The following is a 25,145-nucleotide window of genomic DNA, read 5'->3' as shown; positions in this document are numbered from 1 at the left end:
CAGCCAAGTAACGTCCCCACTAACTCAACAGGCCTGCATAGCACTAGCGGTACCAAAGTCCAGGGGCTCGTGTGTGACTGTAGGGCCATGGACTCGGGGGCCAGGCTCTAGGGCAGGGCCATGGACTCAGGGGCCAAGCTCTAGGGCAGGGCCATGCCTACACAGCAGTGCAATGCAAAAAGTAAGCAGCAGTAATGGCAAAAGAAAATGCAATTTTAAATCCCGTTCTTTTTTATTGTAATAATCTGACAATTCCTTTAATCTTCACACCTTTGAAACATACAGGAAAGCGATAAGTGTTTTAAGCTAGCTGGTCATCCTTCCTTGGCCTAGACCGCAAGGCGAATTCTCTTCTCAGGCTTTGTCCACACTGCACTTTCATCCCTAAAACTTTTGTCATTCAGGGGTGTGGAAAAAACAAAACCCACCCACCTGTTTAACGAAAGTTTTACTGACAAAAAGTGCCAATGTGAACAGCACTGGGGGGGGGGGGGGGGGGGAAGAGGGAAGCTATCCTGCCGACAAAGCTACCACCGCTCATTGTGGGTAGAAGTTTTTTGTAGGCAGGAGAGCCGACAAAGAGCAGCTACACTGTGCACCTTTTAGTGGCACAGCTGTGTCGCTAAATGGTGCGTAGTGTAGACATAGCCTCACTGTCTCTTGTGCAACCTCCGTAACTTCAGAAGGATTGCAATGGTGTAAGAGTAGAATTTGGTCATTGTCTCTAATTCAGCAGTGTCAATGCAGCCCTCCACAGTTAAGGTAAAATATTATTGATGGCCAGAGCAGATGAAGAATGTTAAAACAGAGGTATTAAGTAGACCAATATTTATTCCTTTACGTACATTTTAGTAATTTAAACTTGTACTCTAAATCCTTATTACAAGATCAGTTATGCTCTACTTTGGAACGATTTAAGAAGCTAGTTTACATTAATTTAGATTCACATTCTTACCTAGGTTTAAATTAAGATGCTACATCAGAGTTAATTATCTAAACTTTGTCAAGAATAATCCAGTTGTTCCCACAAGGGAGCATCTGAAAGACACAAATACACAAAATCTCTGCTAGCTTCCCCTCACTACTGAATTTCTCTAAAGCACCAAAAGTATACAGGGAAAGGAGGACAGGCCCTGCAACTTTAAATTCTTCCTTTCCTAGTTGAATCTGCATCGTTCTTGAAGGCCCGAAGTACCTGCTTTATAATTTGGGTGATACTCTGCTAGGAGGTGACAATTAGAGCTCAGCCAGGCCTGGTTCTATTAGGGGGATGGAGGGGAGAGTTTAAAGGTAGACTAGACTAGATTAACTACTTGGACTGTCTGTTTTCTGGATGAGCTGGTAGGTCCATTCTGCAAGGTGATGGAACAGAAGGAACCAGTGGGAAAAGTTCTGATAAAGTAAAAGTTCACCTGTCATTGGACTCTAATGACTTAGGATCATGGGGACCAGCCTATTTAGAACATATAGAATGTTATGGAGCAGGACAGGGAGCCCAGCAACCATTTTTGCCTTGTGTTTTAGCTGCAGGGAACCCAGTATGAATAAGTTAGTGAAGCTTTTGAAAGTAAAAAAGAGAAAATAAAGTTTTACCAGTGTATATACTGGCTCATAAGTCCCAAGGAACAGTAAAACCTTTTTGCTAGTGGACAGCAATGAGAAACTTTGAACCAGATCTGAGGGCTGACAAACCTCTTGCCCATGTGCATGATAGAGAAGGTGACTGAAATCCAATGATGCAATAAAGAGTTAAAACAAAAACAGTAAACAAAGAATCTGTAGCCACAATGGCTGCATCAAGGAGAGCAGGACATAGCAGCAGAGCACGGGCGAGCCTGCCTGGTATTCTGTCCAAAGCATTCACTGGCCAGTTTTCTCCAGACTCCATTGTTGCAGTATGTCTTCTGCTGCCTTCAGCGTAGATTCCTCCTGAGCAAACACCAGACTGTCAGCCCTACCAGGCTCCATGCCCACCCTCCACACTGAATAATAAAAAACAGTTATGTAAGATTTATATCCCCTGTTTCATCCTGAAGGATCACAAATGCTGTATATACAGCACCACTGAAATGCAGCCACTGTTGGGACAGAGGACAGCAGGCACCCAGTGCACATCAATCTCTAAATAGGAATAGAGGATGAGAGGAAATTTTGGCCAGATGAACTGGGGTGAAGCTCTACTTTTATTGAAAGTGCACTGGGATCTTTAGTGGCCATGAATGAACAGAACTTGGATTAGAATCTCACGTGAAAGACACTCACACTGACTTCATTTTATCTACCTCTGAGGGCTGAAAAATTGAGTCAGTCCTGCCAGACTTTGAACCTGTGGTTCCAGGTTATTGTTTGGTGTTTTAAGCCCCAAGTCTTAGCCACTTATCTCTTCTGGCATATGCCTCATTTACAGCAGTAGCCCTGATCACTGCCTGAACTCACTCCCCTTCTTTCTTGTTGCCCCAGAGGCCTCACCTTCGCAAAGCAGAAGCGGATGAAATGGTCAAAATTCCTCTTGTGTGGAGTGCTGTAGAAAGCGGAGACTGGAATGGAAACTAAACCCTGTGAAGGGGAGGGAGGGAAAAGAGGGTGCACACAAGGTTAATTTTTTCTTAGCCTCTGCACATTGCCTTGTGCCACTCTCTGATCAGAGAAAGACCCACACCTGCAGTAAGTTCATTGCTCCTGGACACCCCAGGTTACTGAGCAGACATGAGCCACACTTCCAGCTGCTTGCTTTTCAAGATCAGAGTCAAACATCTCAACAGAAGCCATCTTGCCGCCCAGCAAACCAGGCATTATCACCCCCACCCCCATCCTGTGTCCTTGGCGGACACATTGGTGGCTTAGCCTCTGGTGTCAGGATGCTCACAGAGCCAATCGGCAAGATGAACATCAGGGTGTAACAAGATGATCATTTGGTTCAGAAGGACATCGCAGAGGGGGCATCATACCCTGACTTCTGAAGGAACATGGTGGAGGGTGGGGATATAACCAGATGGCTAATCTAGGAGATGCCATTAATGCGCTCCTTTGGTAGACAGGACACTAGAAGGAAGAGGATTTGAATTACAAGGCCGTGTACTCGACTGGGTGAGGCAATGGTAGCAAGCCTCAAGTAACAGGTCCAATGTTTTCAAGTCAGTGCTCCACCATCACAAAATCCAGCTCCCTCAAATCGAACTGGAGCAAAGAGAACGGGGAAACTTTCCCAGAAAACAAGCACCCTGGAGAGAGACAGAGGCATTTACCTTGTTTATAATCATCCACTTTATAAACCGAGAGTCATAGGGTTCATCAGAATCCGGGAGGTCAGGTACTTCACTTTCTGCAAGACACACACAGCAGAATGGGCAAGGGGAATGATGGAACAAATGGGACACAGATGGATTTCCCAATTGAGCCAGGTACCCACATGGCGCCAGATGCCATTGTGGGCAAGCACAGTAGTGTCCCCCCTCTAGGGACTTGGGTTCGAACTCTGGCTCAGATGAAAACACATATGGTTATTTCATCCTTTTCCGTTTAACAGAGTCGTCAGTCTCTGCTCAAGAGAATCTCAAGGCCAGGAAAGATCCTCGCACAGAGGTAGTCACAGGCCACACACAGGTGAATTTGTAGATGTGTGGGAGACATGGCATAGCACATGCTCACGCTGTGCCCAATTTAAGTCAGTGCTACTAGATCATCACTTCATTAAGCAACAAATTCCCCACCACTACCTGCCATTGTCTTTCCTTTCCCTTCCCTACTCAAAGTGAAGAAAATGGACCAGGCTTTATCTTATTCTAGACTCCGCAACACCCACTTCCAAGCTGTGAGCTCCTTCCCTTTAATGTGCAGGTCAGAAGTAGATAAAACAGTCATGTGAACTTACTGAACTCTGAGAAGTCTGCCATCAGGAAGTAGGTGCCCTCAGGGACAATGGGCTTCATGCCCCCAGCAACTAGGCTCCGAACTAGCCAGTCCCGCTTCTGCTGCAGCTCCTGGGCCAGCTGGACAAAATAACTGTCTGGCTTCCCATAGTTGTCAAACTCTCTTTGGAATGCCTGAGCCACCGCTTCCTGGAGAGAGAGGGGGATGATGGAGAGAGGAACTCAGACCCAGGCAGAAAGCATCCCCTGTGCATGCTCAGAGCATCAGAGGGACCCCTCTCCCCAGACAAAAGCAGCAAAATGCTCAGAGTTTGCGGTAGGCTTACTTGAAAATTCTAGAGGCAGCCCATGAACTGGGGTTTTCGCTTCTGTTCAGATGCATAGGAGATAACAGGTGGGTTAAAACACCAGGCCTAGATCAATAAAATCTTTGCTTCCCACCCCTCACAACAGAAAACCTCCTCCCCCAGCTCCGGAGATAGCCAATACTGTGCAGAGAGCATACTTGACAATCTGGAGTCACTTGACTCTGTCCCCTGCCCTCCAGGCATGTTGTGAAGTGATTTGAGAGGAAGACACCCTGGGTCACAATGCATCATCTTCTGTCTGTTTCCTGGGCTGACAATGCCTCTCTGGCCATTCATTTGACACTTCCGAACCATAGACAGGAGGCTTGAGAAAGGTGTTCCTCCAATGTCCTAACCTGGCTATTATACCACCCAAGGGACTGAGCAAGCTTGCCGGTTCTGCACCTGCTTGGGGAAGTGGCATCTTACCTGGATGGTGTGTGAGAGTGGGCTCTTACCTCTAGGCTCTGCACAGTTGTGGTCTGGGGAGACAATTACCAGATCTCTCCCCGGAGGGCCTTTGGGGCTTGCATCAGACATCTGATTTGAGGCAATGCCCCTCCAGGTGCATGGCCCCTTACCTGAGCTGCTGTTGGACAGTGATACACAGAGTTCTGGTGGACAGTTCTGAGGTGTTTCAGAAGGCGATCAGGCCCCAAAGTCCAACCAATCTGTTACAACACAGAGAAGGGGGGGATGTTTCAGATTCCCAGGTATCTTACACCTGCTCCACTTTATTTACATACTGCCACTTCACACTATGTTCTGCATAAGACCAGGTCCATTTGTAAAGCATCCTGTTACCTCCGATCCCTCCAATTTAAAGACAAACAGAGAGATTCCCCAACAATCAGAGAAATTTTAAGGAATAGAAAAAAATGGGTTTGATTTCAGGGATACTGGCCCTCAGCCAGAGTCCTACACTGGAACAACTGAATCGGGGCAGAAAGGTTTTATGTGGGGGAAATTCCCCTGCCACTCCAGAATCCATCACCTTCCATCCTGTGGCGCTGAAGGTTTTCCCAGCACTCCCAATGGTTATCGTGCGATCCCACATGCCCGGCAAGCTGGCTGCCAATGAAACAAGAGAGAAAAAACAGCTGGAAGATCTCACAGCAAAGAATATAAATTGTCCTCGTATTGTATTTATGACATTAGGGCAGGGGTTGGCAACCTTTCAAAAGTCATGTGCCCAGTCTTCATGTATTCACTCTAATTTAAGGTTTCGCGTGCCAGTCATACATTTTAACGTTTTTAAAGGTCTCTTCCTATAAGCCTATAATATATAACTAAACTATTGTTGTAGGTTTTTAAAATATACCTCTACCCCTTTATAACACGACCCGATATAACATGAATTCGGATATAATGCGGTAAAGCAGTGCTCCGGGGAGGCGAGGCTGCACACTCCAGTGGATCAAAGCAAGTTTGATATCACGCGGTTTCACCTATAACGCAGTAAGATTTTTTGGCTCCCGAGGACAGCGTTATATCGGGGTAGAGATGTATTTAAGAAGCTTCATTTAAAAGATTAAATTAAAATGCAGAGCCCCCCAGACCGGTGGCCAGGGCCCGGGCAGCGTGAGTGCCATTGAAAATCAGCTCGCATGCCGCCTTTGGCACGCATGCCATAGGTTGCCTACCCCTGCACTAGGGTATCTTCGTGCCCATTCCAATTCACACAGCCATCTTGCATTTATAAAGTGCCTTTCATTCAAATGGTCCCCAAAGCACTTTACAGCAGATAGTTAAAAGAAACTCCTCCTGAAAACCTGGCTAACTATAGGTGCTTTGGTTTTGAGGTACCCAACTCAGGACATCCTAGGCCTGGTTTTCAGTGGCGCTGAGCATGAAGAGCTTGTAATGACTTCACCCTGCTGCAGCACTTCAAAAATCAGGCCCAGCCCAGAGTCTCAAGTTGGCCACCCAAAAACGGAGGCACCCAAAATCAATAGCCACTTTTTTAAATGTTGTCCAATTTTACAAACGTGAAGTGAAATCCTGGCCCTGCTGGAGTCAATGGGAGTTTTGCTATTGACGTCAATAGGGCCAGGATTTCACCCTTGGAGGCCATTTCTCCACTCACTCCCAACTGACTCCAGGATCAGAAACTCCACTAGTGTCAAACAGCTGAGATAACAGTTGGTTAACAGTGGAAGTCAACACTGTGATGCACTGGAAGATCTCTGAGTGGGGACCCAGGCATGGCATAGCAGGGAGTGCTGCAGGCCAAGAGACCGGTATAGTGGCAGGGTTGTATGAACCTCACTTAAATACTCAATTCACCCTCATACGTTGTGGGACAAAGCAAGTGAAATAAATGTGACTGGTCACGGTCTCCCCTCCAAATACAGCAGCTCTGAAAAATGCTGCTCTGTGTTCCCAAAGGAAAGAGATGCAGACTGAGAGGATGCACAGGCCCAGACACAGACAAGCCATGCTCCTTACCAATCCGGATGTGCTCCTTCCCATCATAGACTAGCCATTCGTACACTTCATCACTGAAGCACAGGACATCGTGTTTCACACACAGGTCTGCAATGAGCTCCATCTCCCCCCTGGTGAACACCTATGCCAGGCAGGCAGAGGAGAAGGGGCAATCAGGCACAGCATTTCTGAGCTCCACAACCCCACGGGGTTCTCAGGCTCAGCCCTAGTGGGGCTTGTGGGCCCCAGCATCTCAGCCAGATGTTCTCTCCCTGGAGCAGGCAGACAATTGGCAGGAACAGGGAGAACCTCTGCCAACAGGAGTGCCACTCTTCCCATCCTTGTTACAGCAGCAGCCTCCACCCAGACCCAGGGACCAGGCTCTCCTCAGGGGACTTACCCAAGTAGGGCTACTCCTGCTCGCTACAGGCTGAGTGTTCCCTCCCACCCCCAGACAGCTGTGTGTCACCTCTGGAGATGCTCCCTGTCAGCTGGGAAGTGAAAGACCAGGCTGCTGCAGACCGATCTCTCCTGGCAGTGAGTGTAATGTGCTAATGCTGGGTCATCTGACCGAGGGGGACTACAAGCTATCCCTCCCTCCCTCCTGCTCCTACATTCAAAGGCTGGTGATACGAGTGCTACAAAGTGGAATCATCAGTAGATCATCTCAAAAACACCCCACAGCTTCTGGGGCTGCCAGATTTTCTGAGAATCTTCAGAAAGAAAGAGCTGATTATGGGACCCCACCCAAGCGCTGACTCTAAGGAGACACCCAGCACAGGCTTCCTCATGTAACTGTTTTCAGGGTCCCTGCAGAGGGAAGGGGGAGCTCTCCCAGCTGCTAGAGGCACTACCTTCCCCAGGGGGTTGTTGGGTGAGTTCAAAACGATGGCTTTGGTTCGTTCGGTAAATCTGGAAGCCAGCTCTGCTGGATCCAGCTGCCAGTCTCCGCTGGACATCAGTTTTCCGGCTTCTGCAGCTTTCTGGAGAGGACAGTGAGGGAATCATGATTAAAAGCAACAAATGGCTGGGGACATAGGGGCAGCCTTGCCCCCTGCTCTGACTAGGAATCTCTCTGAGCCCTTACTAATAAGACATTGCCATCTCCAGCCCCCTCCTGCTGAGCATCTCAAAGCACTCCGTGATCATTAATGGATTAAGCCACCTCACAAAACCCCTGGGGAGGTAGGTCGGTGTCATTACCCTGATTTTACAGCTGGGGAAACCGAGACACAAAGAGATGCGTGGCTTGCCCAAAGTAACACAGCAAGTCAGTGTAACAGACAAGAATAGAACCCAGAAGTCCTGCCTGACTTCTAGTCCTGTGCCTTAACCTTCAGTTCATCCTCTCTCCCTCTCTGTTTTAGAATAATGGAGGTTGGGTAGTCATGAGAGTTTGGAAACAAATCCACCATCCTCTCTCCAGCCAGGTCAACATGCACATACTGTTCCCAATGCTCAGGGCTTTCTGTCAGGGAGTTGCAGAAGTCTCAAGTTCCAGGTAATGTTCAGGATCAGCCTTATGTACAAAGCAAGAGGCTTCTTGGGACCTGCTCTTTTAGGGACCCTCTCAACTTATTGGAAGGTCTTCAATCCACAGGCTGACGTACCTGCATCTGTGGCAGCAGGACCAGAGAGAAAGGAAAGTCCCCCCTGTCAGGACCCCTCACCTCTGGCAATGGGATCATCATAGAGAGGAACAAATGATCTGGTTCCCCATTTCCAGCAACTTGGGGCACCACAAATTGTGGGGCTGGTCCTGATGAAACTGCAGGCCTTATTGAACATGACCTGGGTTCTTATCACGCAGAAGCCAGTTCAGAGCCAAACTTACCACTCCTACCATCAAGTTTCATCCAGGACACATTGTAAAGCTGCCTCTTGCCCTCACATGCCATTTCCATTCAGAGGAGTTGGAGAGAAAGAGAGCAGCAGGCTTCTTAAAGTCTGCAGCCCGCACAGCGGCTCTGCTTTGATGCCCACTTACTGGTCGCAGTTGTACGAACACAGGAGTGCCCCCAGCCATCTTCACCATCGGCTCGTAGCAGTCAAAGAACGGCTCAATGATAATCACCTGGGAAGGCACCAGAGGGAGTGTCAGAGAACTCACAGTCCTTCTTTGATCAGTGCTGATGGATGCAGGGGGAGGTTGGAGGGTGTTACGTATCAGCTCTGTGTTCTTGGGGAACCAGGGCGCAGTACCCAGCCTGTCTGACTCACGAAAGACCTTCACCCCTGTAGCAAGGCAAGACGACTCACTGGTGCGGTGCCTCCTGCTGGTCGTCCAGGGAATTAGCTCGCCAGCCTCTGGAGCGCCCTCTGCAGGCCAGTGTCTCACCTCGCTGCTGGCCCCCATGTCCCTCACAGACCCCGGTGCCCCTTTTCTCAGGGTTCTGCCCCCTGCAGTAGCCCGCAGTCTCACTGGGTCTCCCTTCCCAGGGAACCCCCAACCCCCTATCCCCACCTCGCCTCAGTCTTTGGCTATTGCCAGTCACCATCTAGCCCCCACTCACTGCGGCGGACTGCAGTATAATTGCCACTCATCATCCGCAAGGAGGGTTTGGACCTGCTGCCTTTGCCTATCCCTCTGCAACCCCAGTACCTTCTTGGTCTTTAACAAGGCCTGCCCCCTGGGGGTTTTCCAGGCCGGAGCTCCCCCGCTCCTCTGGGCTTTCCCCAGCCCTGCTCCATTTTAGGTACCCTGCTCAGCTCCCAGCAGCCAAGCCCATCCCTCTCAACAGCCAGAGAGAGACTGTCTCTCTGTGTTCCAGCCTAGCAGCCCCTTTATAGGGCCAGCTGCGGACTGATTGGGGCATGGCCCCAGCTGAGGCTACTTCCCCAATCAGCCTTTCTTAATCTCTCTTATCTTGCTGCAGCCCTCTCCAGGGCTGCTTTTACCCTTCCAGGGCCAGAGCAGGGTGATCACCCCACTACAACCCCTCAACCCCCCACCTCTGCTTGAATCAAAACCGATCAGAAGAAAGACTTACAAAAAGCAATGAAAAGGCAGTGGGAGACACACCTAACCCCTGGGATAGGGGTGACAGGATGAAGGAAACTCCCCTAGCCTCATTTGCAACGAAGATGGGACAAGGAGGCATCTCCATTAGCATACAGAATGGAAAACAGAGATTCCAAGGCAAGAACCGCAGGGAACACTGGGACCAGAAAAGCAGGGAAGCACTACATGATGGGGGATCTCTGCTCCAGATGTTAATGAACACGCCTGCACACACCCAGCTCAGTAGTTATCAGACAATTCTAGTCATAAATCCTGTATCGGTATCCAAAATAGTGGAGCGCCCTCCAAGGAACACCGCCCATAGCCAGGAATGATCAGTTCCTATTGTCTAGCCTGAACACAACAACTTCGGTATTCTCCCTTGAGCCATCGGTTTACTCACAAACAAATCTAGTGTTCTCCCTTGAACCATCGTTGTTTCTCTACAAAAACCCCTACTCATGCTCAAGTAAGTGTTCTGATGTCTGGATCCAAAATCTGCATCGGTTCCACTGGGACTGCATCTTCTCCTGACTGATCGTGCTGGGGGCTCTGCCTGTCTCCAGCACTCCGGACCCTCAGCTACCACCACTGCCTGGAAACCACGATCGATTCAAGCTTCATGGAGCAATGAGAAACCAGCTCTCTCTCTCTCTCGGTATAGCCTTCTGACCCTGACTTGTGTGATAAGTTATAGTTTTCTAAACCTGACTTTTATAATCAAATTTAAGTTAGATTTAATATTATAACTGTTTTGTTTGTTTGGCTCCCCTATGGTTATTACCTGGCAATAAATAAGTTCATGGTTAAGCTGGTTGCTTCTCTCTCTCTCCCCTCCTGGGTGTTTTTTGGCTTCCTCATTTGCTCTGCAGCAACGCTCCTTGTACCTAAGCTAAAAGATCCCTGAAGTGCCCCAAAATCCTGTGGGGTTTGCTCATCAAGTGCATTACTATCAGAACAATTGTAACATGAAAGTGGGGATAGGGGCGTGCTGAACCTGGGACATATGAAGGTGGCAGCTTGAAAGTGCTGCTCGACCCAGCCTGCTCAGGTGTACTCTATTCCTGTGCGGTGCCCATGGCATATTGCGGGTGACAATTTGGAAGTGCTGTTCGACCCAGCCTGCTGAATCTAGGGACATATAAGGGATCAGCGTGGGAGTGCTGATTAACCCGGTTCTCTCAGACGTGCTCTGTTAATGTGTGTGTTCGTCTGATTCTGGGGCTGGAAGAACCCAGCCTTGGGGAACCGAGGTCATGCAGGATAGCTCCATTGGGAGGGAACTTGCAGCAGGGAGAAGTAGAGCTCCGTATGAGAACAGTGACACAAGCAGTACACATTGATAGAATTACAGAACACGCCCCCCACATGAAGAGTAACCCTAATAAATGAGCATACCCCAAAGTAACGGGCAAATCTGGTAACAAGGGGGCAGGAGATTTCATTCCCAGCTGTAAGGTCATTACTTTTCGCTCCAGATCTCAGACCTCAGAGTGGCTGGGTACCAGAAAGAAGAACAAACTGAGTAGGGGCAGACTTGCCACTCATGGAAATGAGAGTGTTGGTGCGTGCCCATTGGGAGATCTGTCCTCTAGTGAGAGAGTGTAACAGCTGAGGGCTGAAGAGGACAAGGATCCGCAGAAACCCGGGTTTGGGTGTCCTGCTCCAGAGGCAAGGTTTGGCCTAGAATTCCAGGCTGACCCATACAAATAGAAACAGGTGATCAGCCCTTCCTGAGGGGCCAGGGGGCCTCCATAAACAGGCAAGAGCCCCCAGCTTAATTCAGGTTTCACAATATGGTGGGGTCAGAACAAGTGCATCTGTCGGGATTGAGCTGTGCAACACATGGAGAGTCCTTGATTACCTCATCGCCTTCATCAACCAGAGCCTGGAAACAGCAGAAAAGGGCTTCGTATGCCCCGACCGTCACCAGCACATTGGTCAGAGGGTCCAGTTCTTGCCCTAGCAGCTTCCCAAAAAAGCGGGCCAGGATCGTCACCAGCGCCGGGTGTCCCTGTAGCAAGGAGTCAGGGAAGAGAGTCACACAGCTCCGCCTGGATTATTAGGACTTAGCAATAAATAGGAGCAGGACATTGTTAGCAGGGTAGCTGACACAACCCCTCCATCCTGCAAGTGTGAGCTAGCCCAAGTACAAAAATGTAACGCTCACTGGAGTTTGTAGCCCGGTGAGTACAAAGAACATTTAGAGGAAACATTGGTTGAGCTCCCTCCCTTCCAAGTGGCTGAGGGTCCTTGCAGGCCAGGTTATTAAGAATAAGCCAGTTCAGCTACCTTGAACTCGCTGCGCTAACCTCTCAAGAGGGTGCAGATATTAACGTTGCCAATTATCCCTTTTGCTGCTGATGCCCACCACAGCCTCTGTGCAGCAGTGGAATGCAGAGGTCTTTTTGGAGATGCTGAGGTTCCATTGGGCTATTGGCATTTCCTAGAGGATAGGCAGACACCAGGTCAGGGTTGGAGGCATTTTTTGCCCCATGTAATGCATGGTAACAGCATCACTGCTGCCAAATGAAACTTGAGGTTGCAGTCTATCTGTCTTAGGTAGTTATATAGCCCCATCATGTATTATCTGAGCACCTCACAACAACTCTATTATCCCCATGTTACAGAAGGGAAACTGAAGCCCAGAGAGACTACATGACTTGCCCAAGGTCACACAGGAAGTCTGTGATAGAGTAAGGAATTGAACCCACGTCTCCCAAGTCCCAGACCAGCGCCTTAACCATTGGACCATCCTTCCCCTCAACAATAACCCCAGTAAGTTCTGTTGTTATACCGGTGGAAGGCAATGCTCTTGTTTAAACAAGGTGGATATGGACTGTTCAGTCAATGGAGCAATACAGTCGACGGATGATTCCAGGGCAATGCTGCTAATCTCCCCTCCCGCCCCACCTGCAAAGTCCTTGCACAACTGCCAGACGGCATGAAACTCCTTGGATGGTGAGTGGAGGAGGAAGTGGGAGTTGAGGTGACTTTGCTTCCCTACTGCCCCCTCCCCTCTTCAAAAAGAACTTTCAGCTCCTGTGCCACTCTGCTCCCCTCCCCTCCAGAGAAGAAGTCAGTGACTCCCCAGCTCCACTCGGCCCAGCCAAAACATCTATTTGCTCTGCACAAGGGAGTTTTTCAAGCCTGGGCCTATTTAACTCCATGGTGAGCTGTAAGGGGCAAAGGCAATCAGGCAGCAACATCTGCTCTAAAAGAAGGAGGTGGATCTCTCACGCACAAAGGCCCGGGTGTACTGGTGCAGCATGATGTTCTCCCCACCGACGGCTTTCATAAACGCCTCCTTCACAAAGTCTGGTGGGGGAAAGTCAGGGAAGCCCTGGCCAAGGTTCACGGTTGGGTAAGTGGCAGCCAGTTTCACAAATTCCACCCTACAGAGAGAATACCAGGGTTTATAGAGGGTCCCAGCCCGTCCACCCTGTCACACCACTCTTCTTGCCAGGAGCCCTTTGTCTGATAAATTAAGAGAATAGCTCTTCGAGGCGAAGGATCTTTATAGGGCAGCAATTCCAGTGCCCAAGACTGCATAGGGCCCATCTTAGAAGGACACTCCAAAGCAGCAGCAGCTCCCCTACCGCCATAACAGCCCAGCAGCTGTAACAGAAAACTTAGGGGCCTTCTAACACATCCTTAATGATCACACTGCAGCTAAGGAGAGTTACAGACCACCCAAAACTATTCCCTAGAGCCACCACTACGTCTAAGGCTGCATTGGTTTCTCCTGCTCTTAAGCTAGTCTTCTATCTAGCCCCTTATTTTGTCCCCTCTTCCAGGATGCTTACCCATAGCCATTTAGAGCTCTGCTATGGGACCTTGTCTAAAAGCTTCTTGAATATTGAAATATACTTTAGACACTGAGTCTCCATTACCAAAGCATTTAATCTTGCCAGATACTCCAAGGGGTTAGCGTTACCTCCCTTGCCTCAGTCTGTGCTGGTTATATCTTATATCAGACTTTCAGGGTCTGCTCCATTCAGAGTTGCCCAGCCCCAAGTCATGCAGACTTACCAGACATTCTTGTCCATTCCTTCCAGTCTTCGAGCTTGAACCAGCCTTGACATTTTTGTCTGCAGAGGGGAGAAGAAAAAGTGTTAAAAGCTTTCACTAGTGCCAAGACGGAATCCATATCCTCCCTCAGAGCAGCCAGTACCTTAGAGTTTTGCCCAGTTAATCACAAATTGTGTGTTCCTATCCAGGTTTTCCTAATCATTGACTGGGCAGCTGAGAAGAAAACTGTAACAATGATAGTTTGCCCTAGTGTAGAGCCTCCCATCTGAGGTAAAGGCACTTTACAAGGAAGCAAGATCAGAAAGATTGAAATTGGCAGAGAATTAACTTTTATTTTCAAGTTTCAGAAGGGTTTAGAAAACCATGAAAGTATCAAAAAGGGTGTAAATTCTGACCAGGCAGTTGGCAGTGGCCTTTTAAACCTAACGGCACAAGGAATCTGAGCCTAGATATACTGGGCCAGATCCTCAGCTGGTGTAAATCAGCAGGTGAAGTGAAAGGAGCTATGCCAAAATACACTAGCTACAAATCTGGCTTATCATTGACAGGCTGCAGTTTTTTACCTTCAACTGACCTCCCTTCAGAATGTAGGGAAGATCCTTTAGAAGGAACCTCCAGTTCCCTATGGAACACTACACTCCCGCTTTCTGCACGAACAACGTCTGTTTTTATTCCTCGTTATCCATATCCTGGACCAGCACCCCAACTGTACTAGGCGCTGTACAAACACAGAACAAAAAGATGGTCCTTACCTCAAAGAGCTTACAGTCTAAGACAAGAGACAACAGTTGGACAGATGGGGGAGCACAAAGAAACAATGAGATGACACTGGTCAGCCTGATGGGCAGTGGTCCCAGCAAACCATCTGCCTAACCAGTGTCAAATGTTGTATAGGCCATGGCAAAGGAGGGTTGTAAGGGGGGTTTTGAAGGAGAATGAGGTGACTTTGTAGATGTTTATGGGGAGCTCTTCCCATGCATGAGGAGCAGCACAGTGGTGCTTCTTGAGAATTTAACAAGTGGGTGATGGTGGCTGGGATAATTGGCTGATTGAAGGGGGGAACTGACTTTTCAATAGCATATGAGAGATGAAAGGTAGCATGGGGGTAGTCCATGAAGGGTCTTGAAACTAAAGACAAGTACCTTAAGTTTGATGCAATGGAGAAAGGGGAACCAGTGAAGGGGTGCAAAGAAAGGGGTAACATGGTCAAAGCGAAGAGCTAAGAAAATGATATTTGTAGCAGCATTTTGAATGGATATGAGCAATGCAAGGGAATCATAGAAACATAGGGCTGGAAAGCACTTTGAGAGCTTAGCAAGTCCAGTCCCAGAGGGTGTTGCAGTAACTGAGACTTGGACAAGAGTTTTAGCTGCCTGCATATCTTAGAGATGTTACGTGATTCATTTGTGGCTGGGAAGCCAGGGAAATTTTGTGCTCCTATTCCCCCAGGTTCTCTGCCTCTGAATGCTTGATAGCTTCCCAGCCAGAGAATAAATTTCCCCTCACCACCTCCTCTCTGTAGTTTCCCAGGGGCTGCATTATTATTTGATAAGTGTCACAATGCACTAGTACCTCACTCCAGGGTCTCAAGACCTTTATGCAGCTTCAGCCCGCAGGAGGAATTTTACAAGTAAATCATTGGACAGCCCGGTTGTCATGACGACTCTGCCTCTGGCAGGAGCGCTGGGTTCAGGATCTATCCTGCATAATGCCTTATGATGAACTCTGAGCTCTTCTATAGCTGCTAACGCACAGTGCCCTGGGTATTACAGACTCACCAGCTGCCTGCATCCCTTTGCAAGTTTAAATGGCCTAGGACAGGAGTGGGCAAACCTTTTGGCCCGAGGCCCACATCTGGGTATGGAAATTGTATGGCAGGCCATGGATGTTCACAAAATTAGGGATTGGGGTGTGGGAGGGGGTGAGGGCTCTGACTGGGGGTGCGGTCTCTGGGGTGGGGCCAGAAATTAAGAGTTCAGAGTGTGGGAGGGGGCTCCGGGCTGGGGCAGGGGGTTAGGTTGCGGGGCGGGCGGTGAGGCTCTGGCTGGGGGTACAGGCTCTGCAGTCGGGTTGGGGATGAGGGGTTGAAGGTGCAGGAGGGTGCTCCGGGCTGGGACCGAGGGGTTCGGAGGGTGGGAGAGGGATCAGGACCTGGGGCAGGGGGTTGAGGTGTGGGAGGGCGGTCAGGGGTGCAGGCTCCGGGCGGCGCTTACCTCAAGCAGCTCTCGGAAGCAGCAGCATGGCCGCCATCTGGCTCCTACATGGAGGCATGGCCAGGTGGCTCCGCACGCTGCCCTGTCCACAGGCGCTGCCCCCGCAGTTCCCATTGGTTGCGATTCACAGACAATGGGAGCTGCGGGGGCGGTACTTGGGGTAGGGGCAGCATGCTGAGCTCCTTGGCTGCCCCTACACGTAGGAGCTGGAGGGGGGACATGCCGCTGCTTCTGGGAGCCGCGTGGAGTGGGGCAAGCCCATGACCCTGCTCCCCAGGAGTTGTTCAAGGGCTGGATTAAAACATCTGGAGGGCCGGATGCAGCCCCCGGGCTGTAGTTTGCCCACCCCTGGCCTAGAAGAAGACCAATGAAAGCCTTAGAACCTCTCCTGTACACTTGTTTTTAGCTCTTTCTGGACCAGCTCATGAACGTGAAAGTTAGTGAGATATGAAGCCTGTTGCTGTTTCTAGTGGGAATAAAGGGAGCAGGGGCTAACTGAGGATACTGATAACCCGGTAAGTAAGAGTAAGTTTAAGATTAAACATTAACAGCGCTAGCGTTCTGTCCTGTTTCACTATTTGCAAGATAAACTTCTTGGTGGAACTGCAGGCGCTTGGCCAAGATTTAGAACATACTGCTTCATCAGCAAGGAAAAGTGATCAGCAATCAGTAGGAATACATTACCTTGAAGTAAGAAACTCCAAGTCTCAGAAATCCCCTCCAAGCCCCCTAAGCTTTTGAAGGAAGATAAGAAGCCCTCCCCACAACTTTTCACTATACTGACTTCCTCTTTTCCCAGACCCAGTTTAGACCAGCCATTCCCCCAAAACTGCAGAACAGAGACCTCTTCACTTCAGCACAGCCACCACTAGGCTGAAGGGCTTGTCTGGAACTTCACTATGACTGGCCACCACTTTTGGAGGCAGCATGGAGAGAGAATTGCTCATCTCACCTGTTGGCCTCTGAAGTTATGCATTTGGAGGGAGGGGTGGCTATCACTTTTCAACAGCACTCAGAACTCCCTCAATTCCCAAATTAAATAACCTATTTCCTTAGCTGCAGTTGAGGTGAACGGGAGTGAGGGGGGGAGATGGTTTTATGATTAATGCACAGGAATGGGAGTCAGGAGATCTGGATTCTAGTCCCAACTCTGCCACAGATCACGGTGAAATCTTGAGCAAGTGACTTCACTGCTCTGTGCCTCAGTATTCCTGCATAACAACACTTCCCTACCAGAGGGGTGTTGATATTTGTAAAGAGCTTGGAGATCTTTTAATGGTGCAAAGAAGTGCTAAGTATTATCATCTCTGCAAGAAGAGGCTAACCTTCTTGTTAGATGCACAGAGACATCAAGGATTCATTCCAAATGAGAAGTACTGACCTCGTGCTCATTAGATCAGTGATACTCAGACCTCAGTGGTTCAGGAACAAATTAGCGATCAACATTACCCAAAAGAGCCACTGTAGTGTGAATTCATTGTTTCATTTATATAGCACTATATACACCTCTACCTCGATATAACGCTGTCCTTGGGAACCAAAAAATCTTACCGCGTTATAGGTGAAACCGCGTTATATCGAACTTGCTTTGATCCACCAGAGTGCGCAGCCCTGCCCCCCCGGAGCACTGCTTTACCGTGTTATATCCAAATTCGTGTTATATCCGGTCGCGTTATATCGGGGTAGAGGTGTATATATATATAATTCTCATGGCAATAAGTTAATAACCAATTAAGTTATCAACTTGCACTAAGTTAATAACATGGTAAAAGCATCCTGACTGGTTAATAACTTAGGTTGGTTAATAATTAAATCACACAGTGTTTTAATATCATGTGTTGCAAAGAGCCACAGGAAACACATTAAAGAGCCACTTGCGGCTTGTGAGCCTCTGTCTGAGTATCACCGCATTAGATGTTCCCTTTAAAAGGGACACACAAAACTAGTTGGGCAGAGAAGAATTTGCATCAGTTATTTCTGTGATGCCACATCTGCTACTGCTGTTGGTGCCGGTTCACTGGGAGACTGAGCTTTGTGCTACAGGCTTGATGGGGCTGTAGATCTGTTGAAGGCATCAGCTAGGCATTGGGCTAAAACCCAGAGAAATGCAGTGCCGGGTGTTCAATACCTTGTTGAAGTACCAGCTAAATCCAGCACGGTTCTTCCTTCTCAGAAAGTACTGACCCAAAGACAGTCCAGATCTCCTGAGCATGCCACTGACTCCAATCCTAGAGAGATAAACCTGCATTTCCCCCAAGACAGAAAACAAAGGGATGAGATCATCACTTCCATCATTGCAGATACAAAGCAAGGACTCCATCTAACTATGGAAACATGCCCAGGTCTCTCATTTAGGGCTAGAGCTTTAGTTATTCTACATTCAGATAAAGTCTAGTGTGTGTGCGCCAGCTGATTCAAAGGGTGTGTGTGTGTGTTTGAAGAGCAGCGGGGGAGGGGTGTTGCATTTGCAGGATGGAAGGGAGCAGGCAGGAATGAGATACTTGATGGTTCTTCACTTTACACAGTTTAAAGACAAATACAAGACTGCCCTCTGGTTCTATGACACATGCAAAGCCAGGATCACACAGTAAAACTCAGCCACTTCCTCCTCTCCTCTTTTTCCCACCAATCCTAGGTTCTCACCAGTTCTTGATGCTTCTTCCTCTACTTCAACCATCCTTTTCTCTTCCTTCCTACTAGTTAAGGACAAAATCACGGCTGTAGCCCTACCATTTCTGAGAAACCCCCATCACCCCAGCTGCCACAGCTCTTATCTATTCAATTCCAACTTCTATCCCATTTAATAGGAAATCTGCTTCCTGCTCCAGTGGTTTCAATATTTAGATTCAACTCAAAACCTCAAACAAATTAATTTACATTTCTGATGTTCCTTTGTGTCAGATCTCCTCTTCTGTTGTAGAGCATTGTCCTAAGTGTATGATACTGACAGAACTAATATAACCTTGGCTGGCTCATTGGTTTGGCAAATTAATTTAAGTCCAGTCCAAATAAATACAGAAAATACAATTTAATTTATACTGATTCAATGCAGGTTAATTCACACAGCTCTTAAACAATACACTAAACTGGGGATTTGAAGCTGAGCAATTAACTTGAAATTACAAATAGAATAATTTTCTGTCCTAAATACAGGACAGGAGTCTCCATTACTTTCCCACCTTATGTTATCATTGACACAACTGCAAGGTGAGTGTAGACTGCTATCAAATAAGAACAGTAGCATTGTATACTCACTTTGCATAAGAGATTCAGGCCCACAATGTGGCATAGCATTGCTGGGGACTGTTAAATAGCTGTTCTATCCTTCTGCAGAGAATGTTTGGATTTCAGGGGTATATGTGTGTGTGTGTGAAAGAGAGAGACATTTTGGGATAAGATGAACTATACTGTATATTAGACATTATCATTAAGATGCTACAGCTTCAGCTGATGTAAGCTGGTCTAATGTCATGGTAGTAAATGGAGCTCCGCAGTTTATGCCTCCTGAGGATCTGGCCCAAGATGTGTCTACAAGTCTCTGCACTCTCCCTTCCTGTCACAGTTGGCATGCAAAGAGTTAAAGATATCATTGAGGATACACTTCTTTCAAGTTAGTACAGGTCTGGGTTGCTGAAATCAGGGTGGGGAAAGATTCAGAGGATTGGGCTACAATACTGCCTCCCCCATATCGTCACACAATTCTGAGGCTCTCCAGTAACCTACTCCATGCTCAGAAAATGAAAAAGGAGGAGAGGGAATGGTACTTAGGTGGGTAAAGACTCAGGGATTCCCCTCTAATTTAGGCATATTTTTCAACCAGAGAGAGTCAGCTCAGCTCCCAAAGGAGAATGAAGCAGGAAGGGGACTCCTCTATCATAGTGGGACAGTGCAAATCTCATCTGGGGAGCTGCACACAAAGGGGTTATGTTATAGCAGACCAGAGCCTGATAAGGTCACCCACAGAAAGAGGCTATTTCCTATTGCTCCTAGTAGTAAACATGGTCTCCTTGGTCCTTCTGTTTCTTGTGCTCCTTCTTTACACCAGTGAATCAGCAAAAAGTAAAAAATAGCTCTGGTAAGTGACTCCTGCTCTAAAAATAACTCAGCATGAGGGACTCAGTCCCCATGATCTCCTAATCCCTGAGAAGCAGCAGGGTAAACGTTTGTACTGAAGAAGGAAACACGGAGATGCAGCCAATACATACAGACTGATAGTCTGATACAAAGCAGTTCTTAGAAATGGGAAAGGTAAATCCACTTACTCCAGTCTTACTCTGCACAGTTCAGCACATGAGCACAACTTCCCTAGTCTTCCTTCATTCTCATTCCCCACCCTCCACCCCCCTTTCTGATTTGCTTCAGCTGCTCTTGTGACTTCCTGGGAGGAGCTGAGCTCTGGAGAGCTGTTGGGAAAGGCTGCAGAAGGGTAGACGCAGAGGCAGAATTAAGTGGGGGAAATCTTTCAGGAGCAAAGAGATCTGGGGGAACATTTCAAAAGTGCCAATGTGGCTTAGAAGCCAAAGTCTCATTTTCCAAAGTGATTAGGAGCCTTGGGCTGTTAAGTGCCTAAGTGCTTCTCTGTCTGTACCGTGAAATTTCCTGGCATAGCTATCCTGGAATAATTATTCTGTTATAATTACACCAGTATAAGTCCCTGGGTGCACACACTCTATGCCCGAATAAAAGTAATTTTACTCCAGAATACTCTGCTTTATAAGTGGACCCTCCAAGAAGACGTGCAAGAAGGAAGACAATATTTGGCATTCCAGGAGTTTGTCAGGTTAAAAAAAAAAAAACAAGCAAAATTAGAAAAACAACAACATATTTTCAGGGCTTCATCATAAAGAAACAAAGAGGACACAAACAATTTTACCTCATAATGTCATATTTTAATGAGATATAGATATAAATACCAATGAACTAGCTAGTGTGTCTGTGCACCACTGCCTTCTACTGGATAGAATAATAACTACTCAAATGCATGACCTAGCACTCACAAAGCTAACGGCTAGTGCAGCACAGCGACACATGTAAAGCTCCTAAAAAGTTACAGATTGGTTATATTTTATTATGGAAAGAATAGCTGGCGTAAACCAGTTAATGTCTGCTACTCTCAAACCCTTAACCACTCCAAATCGCATCTTTTGCACTAATAAGATTATAATTAATGCCTTTCACCTTTCCTTTATGATTTTTTTTTAATTACGATGCAGGTCAATATTCTAAAAAGAGTCATCCTAGTTAAAATAAACCTCAGTGAATCAAGTACTGTGCCTAGAAGCCTGCTTTTACTGATGCCACAAAATTACCATGGGACATAATTGCAATTCAGCAATAATGTTACTATTCAGGGCACAGTACAATAAATGTTACATTACCAAATGGCCTGATAGAGGTGAGCTATTGTAATGGAAATATAGTGGGGTTTTAGAAATGTTCCATTTTGTAAATGGATGTGGATTAGTCTTTATATGGTCCAGAGGGAAAAGCTATAGAATCTACATCTTAAATCTAATTCCTCCTTATTATTGCAAACTCTCTTTCAAAACACTCATTTTACCAACTTTGTATTTTGAAACCCATTTATATGACGATACCAACTAGTGTTACTCTAGCTACCCATTACTGACATACACGTACACTGTTGTATGCAGTGTTGTTGTAGCTGTGTTGGTCTCAGGATATTAGAGAGACAAGGTGGTGAGATAATATATTTTATTGGACCAGCTTCTGTTGGTAAGAGAGACAAGCTTCCGAGCTGAAGAAGAGCTCTGTGTAAGCTCGAAAGCTTGTCTCTCTCACCAAAAGAAGTTGGTCCAATAAAAGATATTGCCTCACCCACCTTGTCTCACACATATATACATCTATTTTATTAGTGATCATGTTGCATGCAATGGTTTATCTCACTTGGAAGTCTCTGGCCCTGATTATCCACTCCCCTGCACTTTGTGCAGTTATTTGCACCAGTGCAAAGTGGGTGGGGAAAGTGGGTGTCAAATGCTACCAGGTCAGAATGGTAGTGATTTGTTATTCACTTTGTGCTGGTGCAAATGAGTGTACATGGTGCAAGTCAGCAGATAATCAGGCCCAGAGAGTGTACCATATTCTCCCAAGTTAGCCAAGCCATTGCCTAAAGCATGATCACTAATAAAAGAGATGCAGTTAGTTTTAGACATCTAACAGTTTGCTACGAAATGGGCTGATAAAGAACAAAAACATTTTTGTTATAAGAAATATTACCCTATGAGAATTCAAAATAAATAAATGTTTGCCTCCACCGATGATCTATCTGCACTTTGGATTTTGTCTGGAGCTCATGATGTCAATTGCAAAACTTCCATTGACTTCAAAGGGAGCACAACCTAGCCCTAAATCAACACCAATGAAGAACAGATTTACCAAGAAACCGTTAGATCTCATAATAGGAACTATGCAGCATCCTCGCATCTACCAGTTTGAAGAGGATGCAAGACAAAATCAGCCAGGTAAACAGGTTACTCTTCAGGGTAGGGTCTGTTTCCTTGTGTCTTACACAGCACTGAGCATGCTGTGAGCACTTAAACAAACAAAATAAATAAATAATAATAATACAACTGCATCTGTGTTTTCTATAGTATTTGCACTCTATGAGCTCCTCCTTAATGTCACATAAATCACAGAAGTCTAAACAAAACTCTGAGGTTGTCCTTGGGTCCTCCTGTCTTTGCTTCCTACTTTTCCCCTTTGAAAGATGACGAGTTAAACTGGCATATACTATCAGTCACTGGGCACCATCCCCCACTTATCAGACATACATGCTTTAACCCTGATTTGCTTATACTTAGAATTCAATTAGATCATTGTAACAAACCAGATTATGACTAGATCGTAACATTTAACATTGATAGAGTACTTTTTAATCATAAAATACTTTACAAATTATAGGGGGACAATCATCCCTGTCTGACATTGCAGAACTCAGTGTCATCTCTGGTGTGACATTGCAGAAGTCAGTGTCATGCCTGGCATCACTGCTCTGAAATCACGAGGGTAACACCAAGAATCAATTTGTTCCTACCTGTGTATAGCACCAGTGAAATGCAGCCACTTCTGGGAAGAAGGGCAGCAGCTGGCATACAGCAAATACTCACCAGCAACTACACACCACACCACAGAAACACCAACCCAGGAACCAATCCCTGTAGCAAACCTTGTTGCCTACTCTGTCCCCATATCTACTCTGGCGACACCATCAGAGGACCCAATCACATCAGCCACACCATCAAGGGCTCATTCACCTGCACATCCACTAATGTTATATATGCCATCATGTGCCAGCAATGCCCCTCTGCCATGTACACTGGCCAAACCGGACAGTCCCTCCGCAAAAGAATAAATGGACACAAATCAGACATCAGGAATGGTAACATACGTAAGCCAGTAAGTGAACACTTCAATCTCCCTGGTCATTCTATTACAGATTTAAAAATCACTATCGTTGAACAAAAAAAATTCAGAAACAGTCTTCAAAGAGAAACAGCAGAACTAAAATTCATTTGCAAATTTAACACCATTAATCTGGACTTGAATAGGGACTGGGAGTGGCTGGTTCATTACAGAAGCAGCTTTTCCTCTCCTGGAATTGACACCTCCTCATCTATTATTGGGAGTGGACTACATCCACCCTGATTGAATTGGCCCTGTCAACACTGGTTCACCACTTGTGAAGTAACTCCCTGCTCTCCATGTGTCAGTATATAATGCCTGCATCTGTAACTTTCACTCTATGCATCTGAAGAAGTGAGGTTTTTACCCACGAAAGCTTATGCCCAAATAAATCTGTTAGTCTTTAAGGTGCCACCAGACTCCTTGTTGTTTCTGAGGATACCTGGTTGGTTCATCCACCTTGGAAGGGCTGAGTTGGCCCTGGCAGGATTTGAACCCATGATATTTGAACACTGAGCCTCCTCCCTTATAGGCCTCCACTGACCCACACAACCCAGTCCTTTTGGCCCTAAAATATTCCCTGTTGCACTTATTGAGAGTGCAGTCCAAGGACACTCAGACCCTTTGGCTAACCCCTGCGGAAAGTAGAGGCACCCCTGGGAACAACTACCTGGACGTGGTCAATTCACTAGGGTGATTTCGAAAAATTGAGTTACTGTCCCTTTAAGCCGCTGAGACAGACGCAAACATGGCGCTGCCCCTCACAAAAATGGCTACACCCAAGCCCCTCCGCAGCCAGCAATAGACGCGCCCTCTACAAACATGGCGGCCTTTGCTTAACCAACGCGCCCTGCACAAAGATGGCTGAACAGCCCGACCACGGCAACAAGTGCCCCGCATAAAGATGGCGCCGCCCGTTCCCCCGCCCGTACCTCGTTCAGGGAGCGCTGGAGGCGGCTATGCCGGCTGGGTGAGGTCAGTTCCGGGGCGGAGCAGCCCGAGTGGTGCAGTCAGGGCCACACAAAAGGAGCCGGAGTGAAGGGGACGAAGCCGGTCAGGCGCTGCCAGGTGGGTGCGGACGGAGGACTAGGGCTCCTCGGGGCAGGGGGTAGGGCTCCCCCGCTCGACAGCGGCTGGGCTCCTGCGGCACGCCCCCGGGCTGGGCTCCTCCCTCCAGAGCATCCCGGAGAGGAGACAAGCTCCTGGGGAGAGGGGTAAGGGCTGGGGGGCTGGCAGGGCTGGGCAAGGAGCGGGGTTAAGGGGAAGGGAGAAAATGGGAGGAGGTGGAGGGGACAGTCAGAGAGGAAGGGAAACTGAGGCAAGGGAAAGAGGTGGCCTGATGGTGGGGTCGGGACCCTGGGGGCAGGAGAAGAAGGGGACCTTGGTGTGTGTGTGTGTGTGATTTTGGGGCTACAGTTTACAGAGTCCCCCTCACCTCTGGGTTTGACTTCAGGCTATTCTTTAGGATCCGGTTGCTGTGCAAATGTTCTCCGGCTTACTGGGCACTCCTGGGAAATCTCACCCCGAAGCTGTCCTTACCTGGAAACCTGCGCTGTTAGCTGTTGATGATCTTGTGGTGGTGTTAGTTGTCACTGCTGAGTCCGACACGCCCTCCCGCTATATGCTGTAGGGTTGTGGGTGGGGCAGTGGACACCAGTACAGTCAGGGGGCACCTAGGGCCATGTGCGGATCTGAGTGAGTAGGTGAAATGATCGCTGATCTGTTTAGGGGTGGGGGAGAGAAGGGAGGGAGCAGGAACCTGTCTGAAAAATCTTCAAAAACATGGATGGGTCCTTGCACCAGAAAAGGTAGTGAAATATGCTGTGTGGCT

General features: G+C 47.7%; 2 protein-coding genes across 7 annotated transcripts in view; one reads left to right on the top strand and one right to left on the bottom strand.

Moving 5' to 3' along the window:
• Positions 1 to 208: 208 nt before the first annotated feature.
• On the bottom strand, positions 209 to 24,828 carry KYAT1 (kynurenine aminotransferase 1). 4 transcript variants are annotated; one of them, XM_054007772.1, is made up of 14 exons: positions 24,750 to 24,828; positions 18,018 to 18,131; positions 13,677 to 13,735; positions 12,889 to 13,039; positions 11,509 to 11,658; positions 8,631 to 8,717; positions 7,498 to 7,626; positions 6,665 to 6,785; positions 5,211 to 5,287; positions 4,798 to 4,887; positions 3,872 to 4,058; positions 3,246 to 3,322; positions 2,470 to 2,556; positions 209 to 1,929 (listed from the first exon to the last, which is right to left on the bottom strand). In XM_054007772.1, exons 2-14 carry the CDS (start codon positions 18,099 to 18,101, stop codon positions 1,861 to 1,863), a joined length of 1,368 nt encoding a protein of 455 aa, XP_053863747.1. In that variant the 5' UTR covers positions 18,102 to 18,131; positions 24,750 to 24,828; the 3' UTR covers positions 209 to 1,860. The 4 variants fall into 4 exon arrangements, with proteins under 4 accessions (XP_053863747.1, XP_053863745.1, XP_053863744.1 ...); XM_054007770.1 differs by lacking the exon at positions 24,750 to 24,828 and adding an exon at positions 24,247 to 24,345; XM_054007769.1 differs by lacking the exon at positions 24,750 to 24,828 and adding an exon at positions 20,152 to 20,223.
• The window catches only part of LRRC8A (leucine rich repeat containing 8 VRAC subunit A), a 29,731-nt gene continuing 28,885 nt past the window's right edge, over positions 24,300 to 25,145 (top strand). For all 3 annotated transcript variants that reach the window (XM_054007767.1, XM_054007765.1, XM_054007766.1), the window contains exon 1: positions 24,300 to 24,382. The gene's annotated coding sequence lies outside the window, so the exon portion shown is untranslated. The remainder of the gene's footprint in view (positions 24,383 to 25,145) is intronic.

This window comes from Malaclemys terrapin, chromosome 17 (assembly GCF_027887155.1).
Source record: "Malaclemys terrapin pileata isolate rMalTer1 chromosome 17, rMalTer1.hap1, whole genome shotgun sequence".
Taxonomy (NCBI): Eukaryota; Metazoa; Chordata; order Testudines; family Emydidae; genus Malaclemys; species Malaclemys terrapin.
This window is presented reverse-complemented; position numbering and strand designations above follow the sequence as displayed.